Source organism: Diadema antillarum, unplaced genomic scaffold (assembly GCF_040938485.1).
Source record: "Diadema antillarum isolate AM-2024a unplaced genomic scaffold, OU_Dant_1.0 seq00000466_RagTag, whole genome shotgun sequence".
Taxonomy (NCBI): Eukaryota; Metazoa; Echinodermata; class Echinoidea; order Diadematoida; family Diadematidae; genus Diadema; species Diadema antillarum.
Window position 1 is genome coordinate 672,615 of NW_027271436.1, and position 22,970 is coordinate 695,584.

The window sequence follows — 22,970 nt, forward strand, 5'->3', positions numbered from 1 at the left end:
TTCGTCGGACGTTTTCACCGACAAATTTGCTATCAGCCAATCAGACGCAAGGATTTCAGTAGCTTTTAACAGTTGTCAGTGTAAATCACTGACAAACAGTTTCATGAAACGGTCCCCTGGTAGATACGGGACAACATTCAAGCGAAAGAAAACTGTGCCACGCATCCTTGGAAACACCTTCATTATAGGAATCATGATACGAAGCTAATCACTACTTTTTAGTAAAACACCTTACCTGTCCTTAAAAAGTCATTAGAATCCAACCGCCTAACCCCCCTAATAATGACATTATAATTATTACCAACAAACATACCGATAAGACATATTACATACAAACGCCGGCAAATGTGTTGACTCAATGATACTGTACACTATGTGATTAAACACACAGTAAAAGAGGCATGATGCCATTCGGACCAGAGAGAAGAAATATTATGCTTATCTATTTGTATCAATTTGAAATATATATTTGAGATTACTCCTTAAGAAGGAAAAAAACCGAAAGTCATCATAACATATTGCATATGTTATATACAGCTGTACCTTGAAAATATTTATTGCCATGTATAATGTAACAACTGCAGCACCTTTGGGTCAGTAGACGCAGTTCTTTTCCTATTTTTATTATTATGATGACCTCACTGCAGAAAATTTGATATAGCAATCATCTCTTTCGCTTTCAAACTCTGCATAATAGTCTGCAGTATATTCATAGAAAAGAGTAGATAAATGAATAACCCCCTGGTGGGTTATGGGCAGGGGCGAAAGAGGGTGCGTACACAGTCGCCTGAGGCTGGTTCGACAAACCAACATGATCGAGCCTAAAGTCGTGTATTTGAGAGAAATATCAATCATAGAAAAAGAATAGATAAAGAAGGAAGAGAGATGAAAAGTTCATCAGCAGGTTGTTTAGCGTCTGAGACCTTGAGGTCATGGAAGGGTCATTAGGCCTGAACGGTCATACAGTATTTTATTTGTCTTCCATTCACAGCATTGTTATTAACCTGGTGCACTGCTATTAACAATAGCAAGTTACTGAAGTGGGTAATAATCTATAACTTGTGCGTTATTATGTAGCGTACACTGTATATGCACCATTTGTTACTGTAAACAGTACTTGTTTACGACACTGAGTACGTTTCAATTACACTGTACGTGCACTCTGTGTATTTCAGAAAATCCCATTGTGATTATGCGTATACCCTAATCACTGGTGAGTGTGTGCATATGAGAGTGTGTGGTGGATGCATACTTGCCAACTAATAAGATTTTATCAGATTCAGTAAGATTTTTTACATTAAAAATAGCAAAATAAGATTTTCTGTCAGAGAAATAAGATTTTAAAAAATATTTAGATATACCTTTCATGTGTAATTTTTCTGAAGATTTGACCAAAAGTAAGATTTTTAGCTTCAGTTTGCATATAAAATAAGATTTTTGCAATCCACGAGTAAGATATTTCATCTTGAAATGTTGGCAGGTATGTGGATGTTGATTATTTGTCTTTTTTCACTATGAAGTTGACCACGCAAGTATTGTACCAGAACTATTACATTTTACATGTATACTTGGTTGTTATAAGATCACGTGTTATAATAATCCACGTGATGCAGATGAAGCGGAGACATAATATACAAATGTATGCGATCTACACTGTACGCGTATTCACTTATCGTTTTCTTATAATGTATTGTTTGATATCTTCACTCCGTCACAGCTCATGGTTGTTATATACAACATGAGCACTGAAAAGTGGACCTGTGCGCTATACAAGTAGCCACTATTATTATTATTATTATTATTATTGCATAGTTGTTGCTTTGAAAACCGTATATATAGGCCTAGTCTAAAATATCCCTCAAAAATGAAGGAAGAAAATGTAGGCCTACTCGACGGTACGTCCGCGACGTTAAGAACAAACGAAAAAAGAAAGGAGTGAGTATCTGAGCAGATTTACTGTTAAAATACGTTTCTTATTATTGGGTATCTACTCTACGAAAGGCAAAAGAGAACCGTAAAGGATACGTTATATCTGAGGCAAACTTTAAGAAAAGCCAAAAGAATAGGGGGTCAGAATCATATCGTATCCTTTGACCTTTCGAAGCCGATCATTTCTACAGTAATCTATTCAATCGTATCTGTTTATCATGAAATATGCCACTATTCATACATTTAACCTCCGACTGCAGTCTTTCATTTCACAGCGTCCCTTGGTCTCTCCTTTTTTCTGTGGGTTTTCTCCTCTCTCTCTCTCTCTCTCTCTCTCTCTCCATCTCCCTCTCTCCCCCTCTCTCTCTTATTTCTCACTTCCATTCTTCTTTTCATTCTCCCCCGACTCCCATACCCCATCCATTCTCCATTACACCATGCTTCTTTGAAACACATATGTAAGTTTTGCCTGTGCTATTTTTTTTCTTTGTATTCACTTCCAGAGATAGCTCTTTGAAATGAAATCGCAGATATCATTTCGCGCTAAAAATCTAACAGCATTTCTCTCTTTATCGTTGAAAGCATCGACCCTGGCCAGGGATAATGCACTGCATAGAATGTGTGTGATAGTAAGTGTCATAGACACATGCTGAATATAACTAATGGCGTGCCAGGTATGGGTGTACTGCCTCATTATTGCGAAAAATCAATCAATTTCGGGACTTTTTTTCTGTGTGATTTGATTCGCCTTCTTCTTTTCCATGTATCATTGTAGATTACTGCTGCCAAGGATCTTTGTTTTGTATGTGCTCTTGCAATTCCATCTTCCTTTTTTTTCGTATAAATAGTCGCAAATTTCTTATACATAGTACATGTATATAGAAAACGAAAGAAGCACGTTGTTCAGTACACTTTATAAGAAAAATAGGTTGAACTTTGCACCTTTACAGGTGCAACTTTCAATCTTTAGGAACAGTGAGCACTATTATCCGTGCACCTTTCTGGTCTGAAAGGTGCAAAATTGCATCCGTATAAAGGGATGTGGTGCTGCATTTATTGTGTCTTACGTAAATGAGCAAAGTTGCAACTATTTGTTCGTACTCTCTAAAAAAAATCGAGTGAAAATATTCACTCCTAAAAGAGTGAATAAAAAAAGAGAGTGAATTTAGAGTGAAATTGGAGTGAATTTTAAGTGAAAATGTTCATTTTAACTCGTTTTAGAGTGACCTCAGGGATAACTCCAAAATCTTCGAGTGATCCCGGAGGTCACTCCAAAATGAGTGAAAATGAAAATTTTCACTAAAAATTCACTCCTATTTCACTCTAAATTCACTCTTTTTTTGTATTCACTCTTTTAAGAGTGAATATTTTCACTCGGTTTTTTTTTAGAGAGTACAGTTGTAGAGTGAATGCACGGTACATTTGTGTACGTGCACAATTCACACAAAATTCATGACAGTTTTCCTTCAGATTGTTCTTATTACATGAAGATAAATTGATATAACAATGGTGACAGGGTGATGTGGGGGGATATCACTACATAACAACGCAATTTTGTAAAAGTACAAGTGTAATAATTCTGGCGTCGAGTTGTTTATAAATGGCAATTGATTGACAACTTGCCCTTTTCGATGTAAATAAACACCGACTGTTTATTGTTATATACCAATCACATCGTGGTTACTACTCATCATGTGTCTACTACCAAAACACTGACTAGTCGTTAACAGTCCGGTATTTCTAACGTTCGAAAGTTCCATAATAAAGGAAAAAAATAACAGAAGCAAAAAAAAAAAAAATCGTTTCTCGAGACTTTTGTTCAGAACACGATAAAAGAATCGTACCATTGAAGTTTCGTCAGTATAGTCTAACCACATTTTTGTTTGTTTGCTTTTGTTTCTTTTTTTTTTTTTTTTTTGGTTAAACGAACCTACGAAATGACGAACATCTCCCAAATAATCGATTTTCATGTTCGTATATAAAAGGCAATTTATCAATAAGTTGTTAATATTTTATGTCATTAATAGTTTCTTTCCTTACCCCACATTGTATTACTTACAGCACAGTGTGGCTTATCTTTATGTCTCATATTCGATCTTTACATGTACCTTATTCGTAGTAGGATATCACATCGTTTCCTCCAATTAATTATCATTCATTCTCTCTTTCATTTTAAATGCACAGTGCGCCTAAACGTCCACCAAGCTTTGGGTGACCGCGGAGAGAGAAAAGAGATATGAGTGACACCGAAGATGGCCCGAGCCCAGAGGCGATTCGGCAGCTTTTCGACGCCTGTGACCTAGACGGGAACGGCTACATCGAGTGGGAAGAGCTTGAGATAGTGTGCGAGGAGCTGGACCGAGAGGAACTGGAGGGCATATTCCAGGTTAGTGGGACAAACATACGAGGGGCATTTCGTTTGTTGAAGGGTAGGAGGTTTATGTTAAAATCGCTTATTGTAATTGATATGGGTTTACTGCCACTTGGTCTACTATTAGATGGTCGATTTCCCAGTTCGTCTAACACCACTACGGCTAAATATACGTGGTCTATTATCAATTTCGTCTAATGCCCGTTTGGTCTACTTCTCACTTGGTCTAATGACCATTTTGGCTACTTATCGTTTCGTCTAATGACAACATGTTCTACATTATGCAGTTTTATCTCCTTGGGCTTTTCCCCATTTTGTATAATAGACTACATGAAGTGGACATAGGTCATCTGGAAGTAGACCAACTAGTAACGAGGCTGAGTGGTAATTGGACTTAATGGTCATGAGACGAACTGGTTGTAGACGAAACAGGATTACAATATTGTACACCATGTGGGTTGAGACTAACTTAATGGCTATTAGACAAAGTGGGAGTGGACCAAGTGATAAACCATCATTGATAATCGGAGATCCCCGCTTCCCCCCCCCCCCCCCACCTTGCCAAATAGATATGAGAGGGTAGTTTGAATGACTCGTCTCGATGTAGCTTGTAGACATGCTTACGGTCAAAGTTTTGGGACGTGCCTCGTGGGAATTGTTGTCCTTCAAATTATGTACGTATCACCAAGATAAGAACCGGACACAATTTTCACTGTTTGCCCATAGGCTTTAGACGGGGACGAAGACGGTCGTATCAGTCTGCATGATTTCAGCGAGGGTTTCCATAGCGTCAGCGAGACACTCCTTTCAGCCAGCCGCCGTAGGCGGCGCCAGCAATACGTGGACGACCTCGAGAAGTCCGACTTCGAGAAATTCCTCTGCCATGCCGGAGCCGACTTCGATCTCCTTTCTTGGTAAGCAGTGATAGAGATTACGAAGTCTGACCTTTGACCATAATATCATCAATGAATGTAGCTACATGCAAAGAAGGTATTTCACTGGCCCGGAGACTAGGTCGTGACCTGGTGGCGACTCGAGTCTCGCTGGTCGCAGATTAGTCGCGATGACGTCTCTACGACTAATCCTGGAGACTAGCCTGGTCTCCGGCGAGTCGTGGGAGAACTGAACATGTTTGATTCTTCCGGAGACTCTTTCCAGTCTCCAGCTGGTCTCGAATAGGTCTCCGTGACGTCTCGTCATTCGCGACTTAGTCGCGGAGACTAATTTTGTCCGCGAGGTCTCTGAGTCGTCTCCGCTACCTTGCGATAACTCATTGGTGACATACAGGAGACGTTGCGGAGACATCTCCGAGTCCTAGAAGACGTATCGAAGACGTCACTGAAGTCGCCCTGGAGTCGTCTTCTTCATGAGAGAGAAAGCCCCCCCCCCCTTTTTTTTTTTTGTCTTTCGAGTCGCACCTGTCGCGACAACTAATCAGTCGCTGAGATATCCCTTACTCCTTCCCGCCCCACAGCTTATCATACACATCATGAATATTGTGTGTATGTGTGTGTACGTGTGTGTGTCTGCCTGGCTATGTCTCTGTTTGTCTAGAGAATACAGCGGAGGGAGAGAAGAGAGGTCTCTCACAGAGGAGGTGGGGAGGTCCGTTGTTAAAGTGTCAAGATAATACCAAATCGCCTGTTATCCCACCCCCTCCTCCATGCATACATTATTGAGTCTGAGTAGAAGGTATTGATGAATCGTGACAGTCATTTGTCGTTCCATGACAAGCCATGACCCCTTCTAACCCCACGCACATTGGCCCTGAATTCACAAGCTCGCATGGCCGTGGGATATATAAAAATCGATATCCTTCATATACACGGGTCCCATATCCATGATACAGAATATTGATAAAACTGTGCAACAATAAAAAATGAGCCCACTGTGTAACACGCCATATGCCTTCCGTCCATATTATACGTAGAAGTCTGAAATATGGCACCACGGCGGCATGTACTGCCATCTCCTGTGATTAAAAAGAAAAAACAAAACAAAACTGGGCAAACAAAACGACACGCGGATCTGTCACGTGATTGAATGACGTGTGCGTTATGCTCACGTTGTCTGCAGACGCTCGGTTTGGTGCATTCCATGGCGTCATGTTCTGCTCACCTCTCAAGAGCAGTGGATGTTCTCGACAGCTTGACATCTTGTCTTACCTTTGCCTGACATAGCAACACCTGATTCGTTCAAACAGATGCAATATAAAGAATACATCTACAGCTTTTATCTACATTTCAGATACATGTATTCGGTTAGTCGTCTATATTTTGGGGAAGCATATAACATGAGACATAGTTATGAATTATGTTTCTTCCGAACTCCTTCCACGTACCGTACCTGAAATCCAGCTTGGATTTCTTTACCATTTCGATGCCGGGCAAGCATTTGGTGTGCTACCTGTATGTGAAAAACCTTTGTCACTTGAGTATGCACAACATTTGAAGAAATATTGAATATAAGTCTGACCGTGTTTTCAAACCGGCTTCTTGGGCGAGACACATTGTTATATGTGATTCAGCAACAAATCACCCTTCAAATCCTTTAGCAACTGAAGATTTTTTACATGATCATGATGGCCTATCGTTCCTAAAAGGTACATCACTATTACTCTCATTTCGACAACCTTCTAAAATGATGCAAAATAGATCACTGCATGGTTTTTTTTTTTTGTCTATTGTAAGTTAAGTATATTGGAAAGCATATACAGCAGACTTTACCAAGAGACTGGCGTGTCAAAGAAATAATTCTGACGTAGTTTTGGTGACCTTGACATCTTTCAAAATACGTAATTATGTATTCTATATTATGAACAGAATACACAAAACTATTTAAAGCATTAGATAACTGTTTCGGTCGTTTAAGGGAGTAATCTAACGGGCGGTTTCGGGCGGTTCAGTTACTAATGATTCTGGAACAGTGCTTACTGCGTTCGGTGCTGCATTCCTTTCCCCAGGAATGGATAAGATAAAAACCTTGGCCCGTTTTAAAGATAATTTAATTATCGATATGCAACATACTGCTTGCGGTCATTATTATTATTATCATTATTATGTTTTACATACACAATATTGTGAAAATAAATGCATATTTGTTTGCGGTCGTTATTGTACTGTATTTACAGCAGCATGCGTTCATTAAACGTGCTTCGCTATCCCAGTCACGATGTAAGGTAAAGGTTATGACGATAGTATTAAAGAAGAGAGAGGGGAGGGGGAGGGGAGGAAGAAATTGGACATCTCCTAAATCTGACAACTGTTACCAAGTCAGTGTTTGGTCACTCCGGATCGCAACTTGGACTTGCACAGTGTACACAGTGATTCATAAACGAGGCACGCGTCCATGCACGCCTCAACGATAGCATTATCAATAATGTCGGTATGATTATGTATAGACATTTCACGTGACTTATAACAACACGTGTTGGCACTTGTAATGGCGGGAGTGCAGTACTCGATTTTTCTAATGTAATTCATAGGATGTTTGCATGTTGTCATGGCAACCTCACAGTCAACTTTTTTTTTTCGGCTGTTGTGACGTTCCGCCTTAGTCCGGTTCACATCACAAATGTGTTTACTCGGCAACACTCGCCAAACGCAAAAACGATATCACACCATCCTTTATTCTCTCCAGTGAATATATTTTTAAGGAAATAAGAACAAAAACAAAAAAAAAAAACTTTACATTGTTTTCGTTATCATTGTCGTTAATATTGTTATCGTAATTTTTAGTATCATCAATGTACTGATTTTTGTACGATAGAACATAATCAAGGGAAGAAACTTGGTTTGTTGTGTACAATGCACGTGATATTGTATCATATACATTTGTAAAATACTCAATTGTGGATTGTATAAACGCATTTCGCCACACTGTCTTGAAAATCTTGTTTTTTCTTGTTAATTTAGCTGAATGACATTTAACACATATTCCACTTTTTCCACCCGCTGTTCCTTTTCAAAATATATTTGTCTATTTTTGTTTTCTCTATGATACATACCCATCATGATTATGTCACTGATAACTGCGCACGTGAAAACGCTGTAGTGTTCTAATCGTTGGAGACTCCTATCATAAATCCATTATCTTTCTATGATGCAGACTCTCTCGTTTCAGTGGTAGCGTAAGATTATGCCACGGTTAGAGTTTGACGTTTGCATAGCAGCTTAATCACTGCGTTTTTAAATATTTCTTAGCGACAACGTTTATTTTTTATGATATGACAGTCCAATGTGAATACATTGTACGGGGCATTTCTGCATATCAGACGCAAATTTTGTTCAACATAATAATTGTTGTTTAAGATGTAATATTTGACCCTGAAATGATATGTCATCGTATGAAAGAGATATTCGATCGCTGTACACGTTGGGGGCCAATGGCCTTCAACCGTGCTGAATCTCAACACCTGTTGCGTTTAGTTTAATATAAATTTTCTGTTTACCGAACGAGCCAGCTTGCACGATCGTTTTGTTTGCGCTTGAGGGGCGCGCTAATATCATCGCGCTAACATTACACACCACGGAGGTCTTGCATACATGCTCTCGTTCCAACACCCGCAATACTTTTAAAGGGATAGTCGGGATATTTGAAAATCTACAATGAGTATTTATATGTGCATTACTTCACAATCATTGATAAGCCCATGTTATTAACAAAATGGTGTTACACAATTAATTCCCGCAAGAGAAAGATAACTTTTGCACGTTCTGTAAAAAAAGAAAAGGAGAAAAAAAGCGATCTTATGCGTCCATGACATGCCCCTCGATGGAAATTGGTCAGTGAGATTAATTCAACCAGTATTTACATTTCTGTGTATGTTGGAAATTTCTATTATTTTGTGGAATAGTAGAAGTGAAGAGGACTAATGTTGTCATGTGGTAATCACAGATTTCTACGTTAAGTATGTCGTGGCAGATTTTGTTGTGACAAACTGAATTAAGCCTATACAGTGTAGTTAAACACATTTGTTTACCATTATTGACAGAGGTTGGCTGAGATGCGAGGACAGCTGGTGTAAGAGTGCACCTTTAAACGCCTGCTGCTTTGAATTATGCATGTGTAATGGCATGACGTAGATGCATGCACGCCAAACTTTAAACCATACCTTCATCTGACCCGCTTATGAAAGAATGGCTGTGATTGGTTGGCGCTCTTGACAGACCGAAGTGGCACAATAGTTCTCACGCTGGGTTTTCATACACTACTCAACACCTATAGATTACTGTAGATCTTTGCCAATATACGAGAAGAGTGTTTTACACAGCAGTGATCTAAATTCATTTGCATTGTTAGCTTTTGTTTTTGGATCCGAAAACTGAGTGGACCGGTCTATCCTCTGTTACCAGAGATTTAATAAGTTCCTCCACTTCATCCGCGATAATTTCCTGAAACCCTTCCCCTGTTATGCCTCTAATTTTATTTTTATTGTAACATTGATGTATATGCGCCGTCATCTGCTGTGAAACAACGTTTGTTTTGCTGACACCTCATGCATCACACCCTCCAACTATATCTGATGAGACTAGAGCGCCTGAGGTTTAATGATCTACAGACCAACGACTTCAATGTGTAAGAAGCTGGTGGAGGAAGGCAAGTGTGACATCCATGCTTGGATAACTATTGTGGAATACGCGACCAAACCAAAGCGACGTTCTTTCCCCTCTAGTGAACACCAGTCTTTGAAGTATTGCCTTGCGCTTATTATCGTCTATCAGTAGTATTGCATGCTACGGCGATCTGCGATCATATATTAAATATGCATTGCTGCAAGCCATAAAATCCATCTTAAGCGTGACATAGAGCTGCAGCTGTAAGAATAAACGTCGTTAGCGGTTCGTTATTTAGCACTGTGGAAAACAGTGTTGCTTTTTGAGCTAAGACATTGCCATTTTCTTGCGCGACAGTCTGTCGAAACTTCAAGAGCATGGAAGACTACGGGTAGTGCTATTGTAGTGCAGGGAATTTGAGTGATGAGAATTGTATGTTCGTTTATCAAATGAAAGGGATCGAGATTTGCAATGGATCAATCTAAAATTCAGCAGCTGTTCGACGTCTGCGATCTCAACGCCAGCGGCTACATCGAGTACGAAGACCTACGCGAACTCTGTCTCGGCAATGACCTCGAGATTAGCGACGTCGAGCTCGGCAGCCTCTTCGACGAACTCGACAAGGACGGTGACGGTCGGATCACGGTCGATGAGTTCCAAGGCGGCTTCCACAGCGTGGAGGAGCTCCTACGACAGAAGGTGAATGGCGTAGGAGGAGGAGAACGCAGTGGTGATCGAGTGGACTTCGACGATGTCAAGGACGATGCTAATGCGAGCATCACTCCAAAAAGGACTTCTTACGGGCGAAGCAATAACAATAATAGCATCGTGAAGAACGGAAAAGCCACCGCAGCCCTCGCAGCTTGGCAAGACTTAATGACAAGCCTAGGACCAGGGGCAAGTCTTCTTCAAAGGTTTGTTTTATAAAACAAATAGCTCTCACAGTTAACAGTCACGTTCCACGCACGAACGCATATTTTGTAATCTCTTATATGCTGTCGCTTTGTAGTACAATTATCTATAACCATACACTCTGTACGACTTTGATGCTCATTAAAAATGTGCTATGATACTTTTACCGTTTACATTTATGGCACTCAAAGACAATTGCACAGTACGCTCTTATCACATTTGTAATGACATGCAATACGAAAGAAATGAATCCACCGGTCAAAAACCTTCCTCGCATTGATTCAGAAGACTACTAGAAGGTGTATTCAATTTATTATAATGGATTTACAGAGCGTAACTAATCAACTACTAGAAAAAAAAAAAACAAATCCCCAAAGTAGCAGTCAAAAATTTATCGCAGTTGCAACACGCGTGTTTGTAAAACTTCTCTTGATCTGAAAAACGAATTGCTTTCAAGACAAAGCGGAGCAAAATGAGAGGTGACCAAAACGTAAAAAAAACCCCGACAAAGTCCAGAAAACAAGAACAAGAGAAGACGAGAGCATGAAAGAGGGAAAAGAAGTAAAATTTGATAAGAATAAAGTGAAGACATGTCAAAAAAAAGGGGAAAAAATCTAAGAACACGGAATGACAGGAGCAGGTTGAGGAGAAGAACAAAAGTGATGTTCATCTCATCAAAAGGATAATCTCGTTATCTCTTGATTAATGTGTCCAAAAAAGAATAATCCATCGCAGGTGGACGGTTGATTCGAACTAGTTTAGCTGCCACAGTACCACATGAGAATAGTCACACGTGTTGCATTAGTCACGTGACAAGCTTCGATGGTATTGTTTGTAAATGACAGTATCAATTATTGGGTTTTTATTTCTACTATTTGTTTTTGCCCTCCATGTAGGATCCTTCAGTGGATAACACCTTGAGGTGTAGAGATCAATGACGAGCTATTCAGAGAAAGTTTGTGTTGAGTGGCCATTCAGCCAATCACGTGTTAGTTCTTTTACCCTTAGACTTTGAAATAATTCCAGAATTAAGAGAGTGAATGAGTTTCAAACTTTCCACACGTCTAAAGGCGGTGTTTATTCTGCATAGGTATTATACTGAAGACGGGTAGATACTCTACTTTTAATTACAAGTACTATTCTTGGAAATAACTCCGGATTAGTCAAAAGTTGATCTGATCAGAAAGAGTAAAAAGTTATAAGCACAAGAGTGAAAAATAGTATATCTAACTCGGTTAAAAATCCATTGAGTTATAATTGATAAGTTTTGCTAAAAAACTTGAAATGATTGATTATACAAATAAGACGAGTGTACTCCTGGGTTATATATGTTTTTGGCTGATTTTTGAAAAAGCGTGATAAATTAGAATGGAATTTCATTTGTCAAACATTGCATTTTTTTTTTATCGGGACAAGAGTTTATAACATGGATTGAAATATTATACCCTGATATAATGTCTTGCGTTGTAAATAAAGGTCACGCTTCCGAATTTTTTCATTTACTACGTGGTGTTCGTCAAGGGGGCTCTTTAAGTCCGTTACTGTATATTTTATGTAGTGAAATACTTGCAATATGGGTTAGAAATGATCTTAACATAAAAGGCATCAATGTTTGCGGTCGCGAAATTCTTATTAGTGCTTACGCCGACGACACTGCTTTCTTTTTGAAAAATCCAATTTCGATTTTTAGGTTGTTAAAAATGTTGGACCAATTTAAATTTTGTTCAGGTTTAGCAATTAACCGTAATAAGAGTGAAATTGCGGCTCTTTGCTATTATAAAGCACATCCGCCAGATATAAGCAACTACGGTTTTAGTTTTTCTAGTGGACCATTTAAGTTACTCGGAATCACGTTCACTACAATTTTAAATGATATATTTGAGTTGAATTATTTACCTAAAAAAAAAGAAAATTATTGGAGATTTTAAAAATTTGGTCGAGAAGATATTCGACCCCCATCAGGAAAATTGTCATATTAAAATCCTTAGCTCTTTCTCAACTAATTTTTCTGTTTTCGGTGTTACCTTCTCCACCAGCACAGTTTATATAAGAAATAGAACAAATAGTATTTTTTTTTTTTAATCTGGGATGATAAACCTGATAAAATTAGTCGGCGCACAATAATTACAGATTATTGTCAGGGAGGTTTAAAGATGTTTCATTTTCCATCTGTAATTTCTGGACTTAAAATCTCTCCCTCTAGTCACGTAGCATACAAATATGCAGGTGTGGTTCGCATGAGAGAACGCCATTGTCTGCGGTCAGCGGCAGCTCTGGTAGCCTCTGTAATGCTTGCTCCAGTCACCTGTTTGATGTTATCAAGCCAGCTTGCTTCAGGTCTTCCTCTTTTACGTTTTTCTTTCAACCATTCCCTGGATGATTGTTTTCTGAAGGCAGTGATGTCTGGTAGCATGGCCAAAATATGTAAATTTTCTGGCCACAATATCAGCCCGTAGTTTCTTTTCCACTCCAAGCTCCTCCAGCACCCATGTGTTTGTTCTTCTTTCTTTTCATGGTATCCTCAGTATCTTACGATAGCACCACATCTCAAACGAATCCAGTCTCTTCTTGTCTGCTGACTTCCTTGTCCAGGATGCTGAGCCATATGATGCCACGGCAAAGGCTGTAGATCTTGGTAGCCGGACCTTGAGGGAGGAAGGGAGTTTACTTTTCCAAAGCTTTGTCATACTTTGTACCACATTCCGGGCCATTGCTAGTCTTCGTTTAATCTCCGGTGAGCAGTCCCCTTTCGTGTTTATGATGGAACCAAGGAACTCAAAGCTTTCCACCTCTTCAATGACATCACCATCTAGAGAAAAGGCACCATCTGCAAAACTCCGTTCTCCATCTACAACCATGATCTTAGTCTTTCTGGTATTCAGCATTAGCCCCCTCTCTTCACTTGCTATTTTCACTGCTCTGAGTAGATCCATCAATTCTCTTCTGTTGTTGCAAACCAGGGTGGTGTCATCTGCATACCTGAGATTTGTTACCCGTTGGCCACCTATTGTCACTCCACCAAGGAAATCTCCCAGGGCATCTCTCATAATCCGTTCAGCATAGGTGTTGAAAAGCTGGGGCGATAGTATACATCCCTGTCTGACACCTCTACCAATCTTGAACCATTCTGTGTCACCTCTGCTTGTTCGTACTGTAGACTCTTGACCTTCATACAGCTGGCTGATGAGCTTCACTATATGGCTAGGAAAACCCATTTCTCTCATAGTGTTCCATAATTTTGCATGACAGACACAATCAAAGGCTTTGCTGTAATCAATAAAGCACAGGTAGAGTGGTACAGAGTGTCCTCGGCATTTCTCAATTATGTTTCTGATGTTGATGATATGGTCTCTCGTGCCTCTTCCTGCTCTAAAACCAGCCTGCTCTTCAGCTACCTCATTTTCCATCTGCTGTGTCATTCTGTTGTTGATGATCTTGAGTAGTATTTTGCTGGCATGGCTTATCAAGCTAAATTATGGTGCGGTGGTTTGAGCACTCCTTTACATTTCCTTTTTTTTAGGTATCGGGATAAAGACCGCTCTTCCCTAGTCCTTGGGCCATTCCACATTCCTCCAGATTCTGTCACACAGTTTCCACATGATGTTTATGCCTTCCTCACCAGAGGCTTTCCATAACTCGCCTGGGATATCATCCCAGCCTGGTGATTTCCCGTTCATAATTTCTCTCATTGCTTGACGCACTTCCCCCAATAACGGGGGTGGTTCTAACTCTTGTTCCCCTAGGTTGCTGTTCGTGGAGTCCACCTGGGTCTTCTGCTCGTAGAGCTCATTGCAGTATTCGGCCCATCCGTTCTTTATGTCTGTGCTCCCTGTTAGGGTGGTACCATTTCTATCATTGATGACATCTGACCTTGCTGATGGTTTTTGAGTAACTTCTTTGACCAGAGCATACACCCTCTTAGAATCACTCCCTGCTCTTTCCGTCTCCTCACATTTTCTCTCAACGAAAGCACGCTGATCGGCTCTAACTGCTTTTGACACTTCTTTGTGTTGTCATCGCCACTCAGCCATATCCCCTCTCTTCCTAATTAGCATCCTGTCTCTTGTCAGCAAGTTCTAATGTTGTTCTAGATAACCATGGTTGCTTCTTCTTCTTCTTTGGGATGATCTCCTTAGCTGTGCTTAACACTGCTTCTTTCATTCCTCCCCATAGTTCATTAGGAGACAGCTCTTCGTCATCAATCTGAAGAAGTGCCTGAAATCTATTGCTCACACTAACAGTGTACTGTTCCGGGATGTTGTCTACATCAAACCTTAATGGTAGTATCTCTTTCTTCTTTGCTTTGAGCTTTAGTTTCAGCTGTGCAACCAGAAGCTGGTGGTCACTCCCACAGTCTGCACCTGGTCTTGTCCGAACACTGAGCAGTGAAGAACGTCATCTTCTTTTAACGAGGATATAGTCAATCTGGTTTCTTACATTGTTCCCGGGGCTCTTCCACGTCCAGAGTCTTCGGGGGTGCTGCTGGAAGAAAGTGTTTCCAACAATCAAATCATTAGCTTGGCAGAAATCTTCCAAACTATCTCCGCGTTCATTTCTCTCTCCCAATCCATATTATCCGATGATCTTAGACTTGGTCTCTGATTTGTCAATTTTTGCATTCCAATCTCCCATTATCACAAGAACATCTTTGTTTGGAATCTTGTCAAGAGTATCTTGGAGCTGACCATAAAAGTCTTCCATGGTTTCATCAGATGCAGTAGATGTTGGTGCATAGACCTGGATGATTGAGACGTTTAATGGGTGACCTTTCAGTCTGAGACTAATAATTCTGTTGCTTATTGGGTTGAAACCCAAGAAAGACTTAGCCGAGTTTTTGTCCAGGATGAAACATACTCCGTGTTCCCTCTTTACACCGTATTTGCCTGAATACACAACTGTGTAGCCATCTTCGGTTGTGAAGCGGCCTTGGTTGAGCCACCAAGTCTCTGATATACCAAGCACACTGATACTTTGTTCTCCCGTTCGGGTTGTGATGATCTCCATCTTGCCAACATTCATTCCTTGAACATTCCACGTCCCTATGATTCGAGGTTTTCTCAGGTTTGTGCTGCTCCTTTCATGCACAGGATTATCGGCAGTATATTCTGCGTCCTTACAGCTGTGCCTAGTCGATGCAACACGCTCCTCTTCCCCAGTAGCCATTGACGCATCATCTGGCCTGCGGGTCCCACCATCAGATGCCGGTTTTCAACAATGTTTACGAACTCTCATGAACTATCGTGGCCAACAAAAAGCAGTGGGTGGCCGGGTCCTTCTGCATTGTTGGATGGCCGTCGTTGACTCTCCAGAGTCGACGCCCTTAAGATGGATCTTGTTTTTAGTTCCACCAGGGTGTCCAGCCACCCTCCTCACCATTCTCCAGTTGGAGACTGGTGCAGAAGTTGCCGGTTTAGTCGCCGACAATCCGACCCTGAAACAGGTTGTACTGGGCTACAGGGTACCAGTAGCAGATCATCCTGACCTGACCTGACAAATGACTTAAAATCACCTGGGTGAAAAGATTGTTAAATTATCAAAATAGAGGAAAATGGATTTTTTTCTAAACATTATTTAGATAACTTAGGGGGCAATATGATTTGGTATTGCAATATGGCCGAAACAGAAAAGACAACCAATTTGATTCAAAGCAGTTTTATACGTGAAATTCTTAAGGATTGGTGTGAAATTCTTAAGGCTTGGTGTGAATATACCTTTTCTCCTAAGTTATCCGTAGAACAAGTAAAAAACCAGGTTTTATCGTTTAATTCATTAATTTGTATAAATAATGAGATTGTTTTTAAGAAAACAATAATATAATGTTTCAAAGGGGCATATTAAAGATTAAACAATCATTGAGTGATGATGGTTCATCTTTTTTAAGTTTTGAACAGTTTCGGGCTGAATATAGTGTTTGTTATAATTTTTTAGAGTATTTTTCAGTTATTTCATGCAATCCCCTTGGAGTGGAAAAAATATGTTGAAAAGAAATCAGCAAATGATAATAAAAAAAAAAGACGTAACAAGAAGATACGATATATAATTTGTTTAAAAGAATTAAGATATGTCGATATATACACCGAACATTATGTGATAGAATATTTCAACCACCTAAATCAGAAAGGAAATGGGAAGACATATTTAACCAAAACTTAGATTGGACTAAAATATATAATGTTCCTTATATTCTACTCTGAATCAAAGACCTTGTTATTTTCAGTATGAAATTTTACATGAAAATATTGGTGTTAACAAATTACTTTTTGCAATGGGACTATCTGACACACACCTCTGTACGTTTTATTCAAGCTCCACAGAAACAATTGCACGTCAGTTTTGGGACTGTGATGCTACCCAAAGGTTTATTGCTCAAATACAAGAAATTATTTTTCAGAATAAAACTCAAATTACTCAAAGTTCCTTTATACTTAGTTCGACAGAAAATCCAAAATGTTACAACGTGGTTTATTTGTACGCAAAATACTTCATATTTTCCGTAAGAAATAAAAAGAAATCGTTACACTTAAGCCATTTTAGTCAATTTTTCAAGCAAGCAAAGAAAGTAGACGAACATATGTCTGAGAAAACTAAAGGTTTTGTATCTAATGTTGATTGGAATCGCATTTACATTATTTAGTTGTTTTGCAGTTGCCTGTCAAATTTGGATCATTTGTCTTTATGTATTGTATGTAAAATTTATTTTGTACCTGAAAATTTATATGAATAAAATTTCTTCGTGAAAAAAAGTTTCGCTAAATTTCACAAAACATTTCTAGGAAAGTCAACATAGATTTACAGACGAGTGAGTTGATGATGTCATCTCCTCATAACTTTATATTGTACATTAAATCTTGTCATTCTCTCTTTTTTTCAGCAAAATAACGTCCAAGTCTCAGCTAATAATACGTGATGTGTCATCACAGTAGCCATATAATGTCGGGAAAACAATTTTTCGCTATTTAGCTGATATGAATTCGTTAAATGCTAAGATTTATTCAAAATTTATATATAATTTTGTTCAATACACAGAAATTACCTTTAAAGAATGTAAAAATATAAAACTGTAAAGGTTATATTTCATAATATTATAGTCAGTTTGTCTTCTGATCTCCGTCTTTATACTCGTACCGTGATGATGCAGCACGTATACACGTGTGATTATAATTTTTACGTTATCCAGCCAAACATAACGTTATAGTTTATACTTTATAGTAGAAAAATTAACTACGTTGTTCTTTGAAAATTGTGATATGACTACATCAGCTCACTCAGTTCAATATCTATATAAACTTTTCAAGAACTCTTTTGCAAAAAAAAATACAAAATAAAAGAGTAAAAATAAGCGAATCTGTAGAACATTATATCTATCTTACTTGATTTTAAGTCCCATTTTGATCAAATTTTCACTGCTGTGCTCGTAAAATTTTACTCTTTCTGATAAGTTTTTAACAGATGCAGAATTTCCCATCAAGAAACAGTAGCGTCCTTAAGAATAAAATGCTTTTCACGTGTATGAATGTGCCTACTGTACATTATGTAAATGACAGATTGTCATGAGAAGAAAGATTTGTATACATGTACTTTGTAATCGCTATGATATGTATTCCGGACGGTATCATAAACATATCAATATATGATATTGATACGTCTATAATACCATCCGGAAGCTGTAGATTATAGCGCTTTATGGATCTGTCAGATTCATGGTCTAACTTGTCTAAAAACAATAGAACAAGGTTTAGAAGACTATACAATGTTGTCATCAGCAAACTGTTGCGTTGACGTTTTCGCGCCATGGTGTTAGTCACCGCCATATATGTTCCACTCCCATGCGCATTTAACGCTATGTTTGCATTATCAAAGCCGCATGCGGGGTATTTTTCCGTAAATAGTTTGCATCCCTAACCAGATATCTACCTTTGGAATAACATGAGTCCGTGTCGTTGTGTTCCCCTTCTCAAAAGTATACCCACGCCATTTATACTTCTATTGTTCTATAAGCCATTTTGTTGTTGTTGCTGTTGTTGTTGCTGTTGTCGTTGTTGTTGTTGCTGTTGTCGTTGTTGTTGTTTATCTCGTTTACCTGAGACGCAGGCGGGTAAAACCCACATTGTCACAGCATATACTCTGCAACAAACATGTGACAAAAGTTAGGTTTGTCTGGAAAAACTTACGTATGACATTGATTTTAGAAGCAATGCTTTGGATTCCAACCAAATATAGGTCAGAGACACATTTGGGTATCTTTGTGTAATATGGTCCAATCCAAGGTCGCATGCTAAGGTCAAGTGTATTTCAGGGCACATGTCATGTTGATGACAAGGTATCCTTCATGTAACACTCCTGTGATTAAAGTCATTGTGCAACAGAAGCTTGAACACGTATCGATAAAAATACATTCTCAACTGATGCGAACAGCTGGTACATAATTTCCACATTTCTGCATGCAAATGTTTCATATATATTTGTCCATGTCAAAGTTGAAAAGTACATTCACACATATAGCAGACATGACGTGGGATTGGTTCTATAAAAGTGCAAATGAATACCTTGTACATTCTGCACATGTTGGTATTCAGTGTATACATGGTATGCGAACGGGCATAGGGTAATGGCTTTTGAACGATGGCTGTAAAACACACAATCGCCTACGCATCTCATACAGAACACGAGTGTGATATCTGCCATTACACTCAAAGTAAACATTGCTGGCATTTTGCGAAATATGTGTTTGAAATGTCAAGGGTCTTTTCCACGTCATTCGCATCGATTTTTTTTTCTTCGCTTTGTTCATCAAGATAGACTTACATACGGCACACCTTCGATTTGCAAACATGGCATTTTCATGGAAATCTAGGGAACTTGAACCAATAACGCAAATATGAGTGTTATCGACTTTCAAATATGTGATAATGCATATACTGGAATATTGCTTTGGGTTTATCGCTTTCGTAAATTCAAGGAATGAGGGAAATCCACCTTTAGATTTGATTAACGAATTGCAACATGACACCAGTATATATATGACTCTCTTCTCATTATGTAGAGTCAACATTAATCACTAAACTGATTTTTTTTTTTGTCAATTCCTCTCCTAAGAAGGTGGAAAAGTGGTATAGCATTAGAAAAAAAAGAAGGTTTAAAAGAGCTAATGTTCTTTGATCTCCCCTTTTATGTTTTGCTTTGATGGTTGTATATATTATTTTACTCTTTCACCCCACTAAACAAGAGGTCTTAAACAATCATAATTATTATGGTGAGTTTGGAATATAAACTTCAGGAGGTTCAATATATTATTATGCTCTTTTATATTTTCCTTGTCGCTGTAAGTCCTTGTGGTGGCAATTTGCTCACATGGCGTATATCAAAATACTAAATAATGAAAGCAGTCTACTGGTTCGATATGCATCGTACGTCCGTGCAAGTCGGTGCTCTTCGAAAGCATGATTCTAGCTACACGTTGAGGGCGCCCCAATTTAATTTTGACCAGTGCCGTATCTTAATATACGGCACTGATTTTGACGTACCTGTTGTTGACAGTAATTTGACAAATATTTTTGTCGTTCTTTTATAGTGTTGACGAAAACCTCCTTGTATTATCAACTCTTGAGCAGTCTATGGCTGCCAACGCCATTCGGTGACATACAATTCTAACTGAGAAGAATTCGATTTTGTGTCAGCTGTTGTATTTTCGATATGTCTCCAAACTGGTTGCTTAGGTCCTTTTTTGCTTGCTTGTTCCGCGAGGGGTGATCGGAATGGGAGCAAAATATATTCAAATTATTGCATCTCTCAGGTAATAGAGATTTGATATAGAACAAGTGAAAGACTGGTCAGTACATCTCAATGCAGAATGAAAATCGTTAGTTCCGAGTCGGATAAAAATAAAAGGTTACCGTTAATTATTATTATTTAGGATAGGCTTTGTATTACATACAATGACCTGTAGACTTGAAGAAACTATCAAGAGTTGTATAAGTAGTATCTTAAAAGAACCCAAAATCCATTCATTCGTGCATTCAATTTAACACGAAAAGATCTATTAAGCATAGACTGTTTTTCAGTGGATCCGTGCATAAATTCCATTACAATTTACAGTTTTAAAGTACAAGCGAATAAAACAAATCACGTACAATACATCAAAACAGAAGATGTATACAACATAGGAAATGTTAAAAAAAGAATCGTACATAAAACTATGATTAACACGAGGTTGTCACAACACAATACAAGCGAAGTGATTTAAGATAAGTTTAAAAAAAAGATAAACATTAGTGAAAAATAATGGAAAATTATGGAATACGAAAGTAATTCTACAAGTGATCAGTTTCGTTTAGCAAGTGCACATAGAGAAATATATCATTTTATCTTATTGCAAGGTAAAGAAAAAAATGATAAATTAGATCACATCATAACATCTATATCCATTAGATATATTCACATATATCACAATATAATTCATTAATAAGAAGGAGTTCTCTTTTTCTATCTTTTCTCTGTGTCTCATCTCAGCCAAGATCAAGTATGTGATCTCTACCAACAGCTCCACTCCTCCGAGGTACCCCACCTCCTCCGCCAATTCGAGGCTGTCATCTATGACGTCATAAAAGACCTGAGACAACGAAACTCGGAGATAGACAGACTGGAGAAATCCCTGAAAAGGTAAAGATGATAATGAACATGAAATATGTAAGGAGATTTTTAACACAGCAATCCCTATAAGTATAATGCAAGTGTGTGTGTGTGTGTGTGTGTGTGTGTTTGCATTAATTGGTTGATATGGCTCGTTCTTGTAACATATCGCACTCTGCGTTTGATTTTGTCATTGTGCGCGCAGTATACATGACATAAACGTCGGAAAAACCACGCACAAAGTATTATTAGTCATTTCAGTGCATCAAAGTTTAACGGAATGGTTGTGTAATATTATACGTACATTATCTAATTAATTATTTCATAGTGCCATTTTTTCACTCTCTTTCTTTAATAGCAAGGCACAAACGTACCTCCCCATCAATACGAAAGAAGCGTTGACATCACGATTGGCATTCATAATTATAATTACCTTGTATGTCAAGTTCTTACCAACTGTCATTAAACGAACGTGTATGCCTACATTTTCAAAAGAAGTAATTCATGCCAATATAAGTGAAAATTCATTTAGAGATTATAATTCTCAATGATGCAAATTACGATAGGCCTCGTTAACCATATAAAAGTATTACATATTAGTCGATGTACGCATTGGATACCGATATTGCAGAATGAAAAAGCTAACATCTAGCTGATAAACTTTGACCCCTTTGTCAGGAGTAACGATTCCAATGCGGAGCACCTTAAGCAGCTGGAGTATGAGATGGAGATACAGGTGACAAAGACGGAGCAGCGGGTCAGAAAAGAGGTACATACTCACTTCTGATTGTTTCCTGAGTGTATTTACCAATATCTATGTCCGGTTGATTTGTGTGACTCAATGTTAGTTAGTTTGTTAGTTAATTGCTATTTTTTTGTCTGTCAGTTGCAAATCGCATCTCACAATGCAATGTACACTCCCATTGATGAAAAATACGCATCACCTGACATTGAAAATGACCTATCAGTGACAACTGTATTCACACGGGATACCTTTTTTTTAACGTAACGTTTGAGACGATAATGTGTCTGGAATTAAGACTACAGAGGTGCACCTATATCGATTAGCTCTGTTGTCCTCGGGGCAAGAAGCGCACGAAGCTGAATAGCTTTTGGAACACTTCAAAGAGGTAATCGATATGCAACTGCTTCTGAAGGAGAAAGAGACGTGTACGTCTTCCGAATTTCGAATGGTATCATAACGTGGTGTTACCGTTTTGTAGACAGGTCGTATTGCGGAGATGCGTTTATTTACCACTCTTGCTTATTGCTGATCAAGGCTGCGCCGACAAGACTGTTCATAGCGTGGTCTATAAATGGATCCTTCCTTTCTTGTACAACGTATTGGACGATTGTACTAAGAAGACAAGCGACAGTGAAGGTCCTAAGTAGCATATTGCTACTTTTGGTATGTGACGTCTCCGTACTATTCTACAAAGTTGGGTAGTATCTCAGTGAGGGGGAGGTTGCAATTCCTGGGGACGTCTTCTTGGAACTTTCTTCAGTGTCGTCCAAAAAAAAAAAAAATTGTCCGCTTGGATCAGCTAGCGTTCATCGTCCTTGAATGTTGTTTG

The 22,970-nt window shown here is 38.7% G+C and overlaps 1 protein-coding gene across 1 annotated transcript in view; it reads left to right on the forward strand.

Annotated features, from left to right (window-relative positions):
* The first annotated feature begins 4,165 nt into the window (after positions 1-4,165).
* LOC139733262 (ras and EF-hand domain-containing protein homolog) overlaps positions 4,166-22,970 on the forward strand; it is a 34,256-nt gene continuing 15,451 nt past the window's right edge. Inside the window, exons 1-4 of the mRNA XM_071644101.1 lie at positions 4,166-4,315; positions 5,027-5,214; positions 21,277-21,426; positions 22,075-22,165. Of these exons, the coding sequence (XP_071500202.1) occupies positions 4,166-4,315; positions 5,027-5,214; positions 21,277-21,426; positions 22,075-22,165 (579 nt within the window). The remainder of the gene's footprint in view (positions 4,316-5,026; positions 5,215-21,276; positions 21,427-22,074; positions 22,166-22,970) is intronic.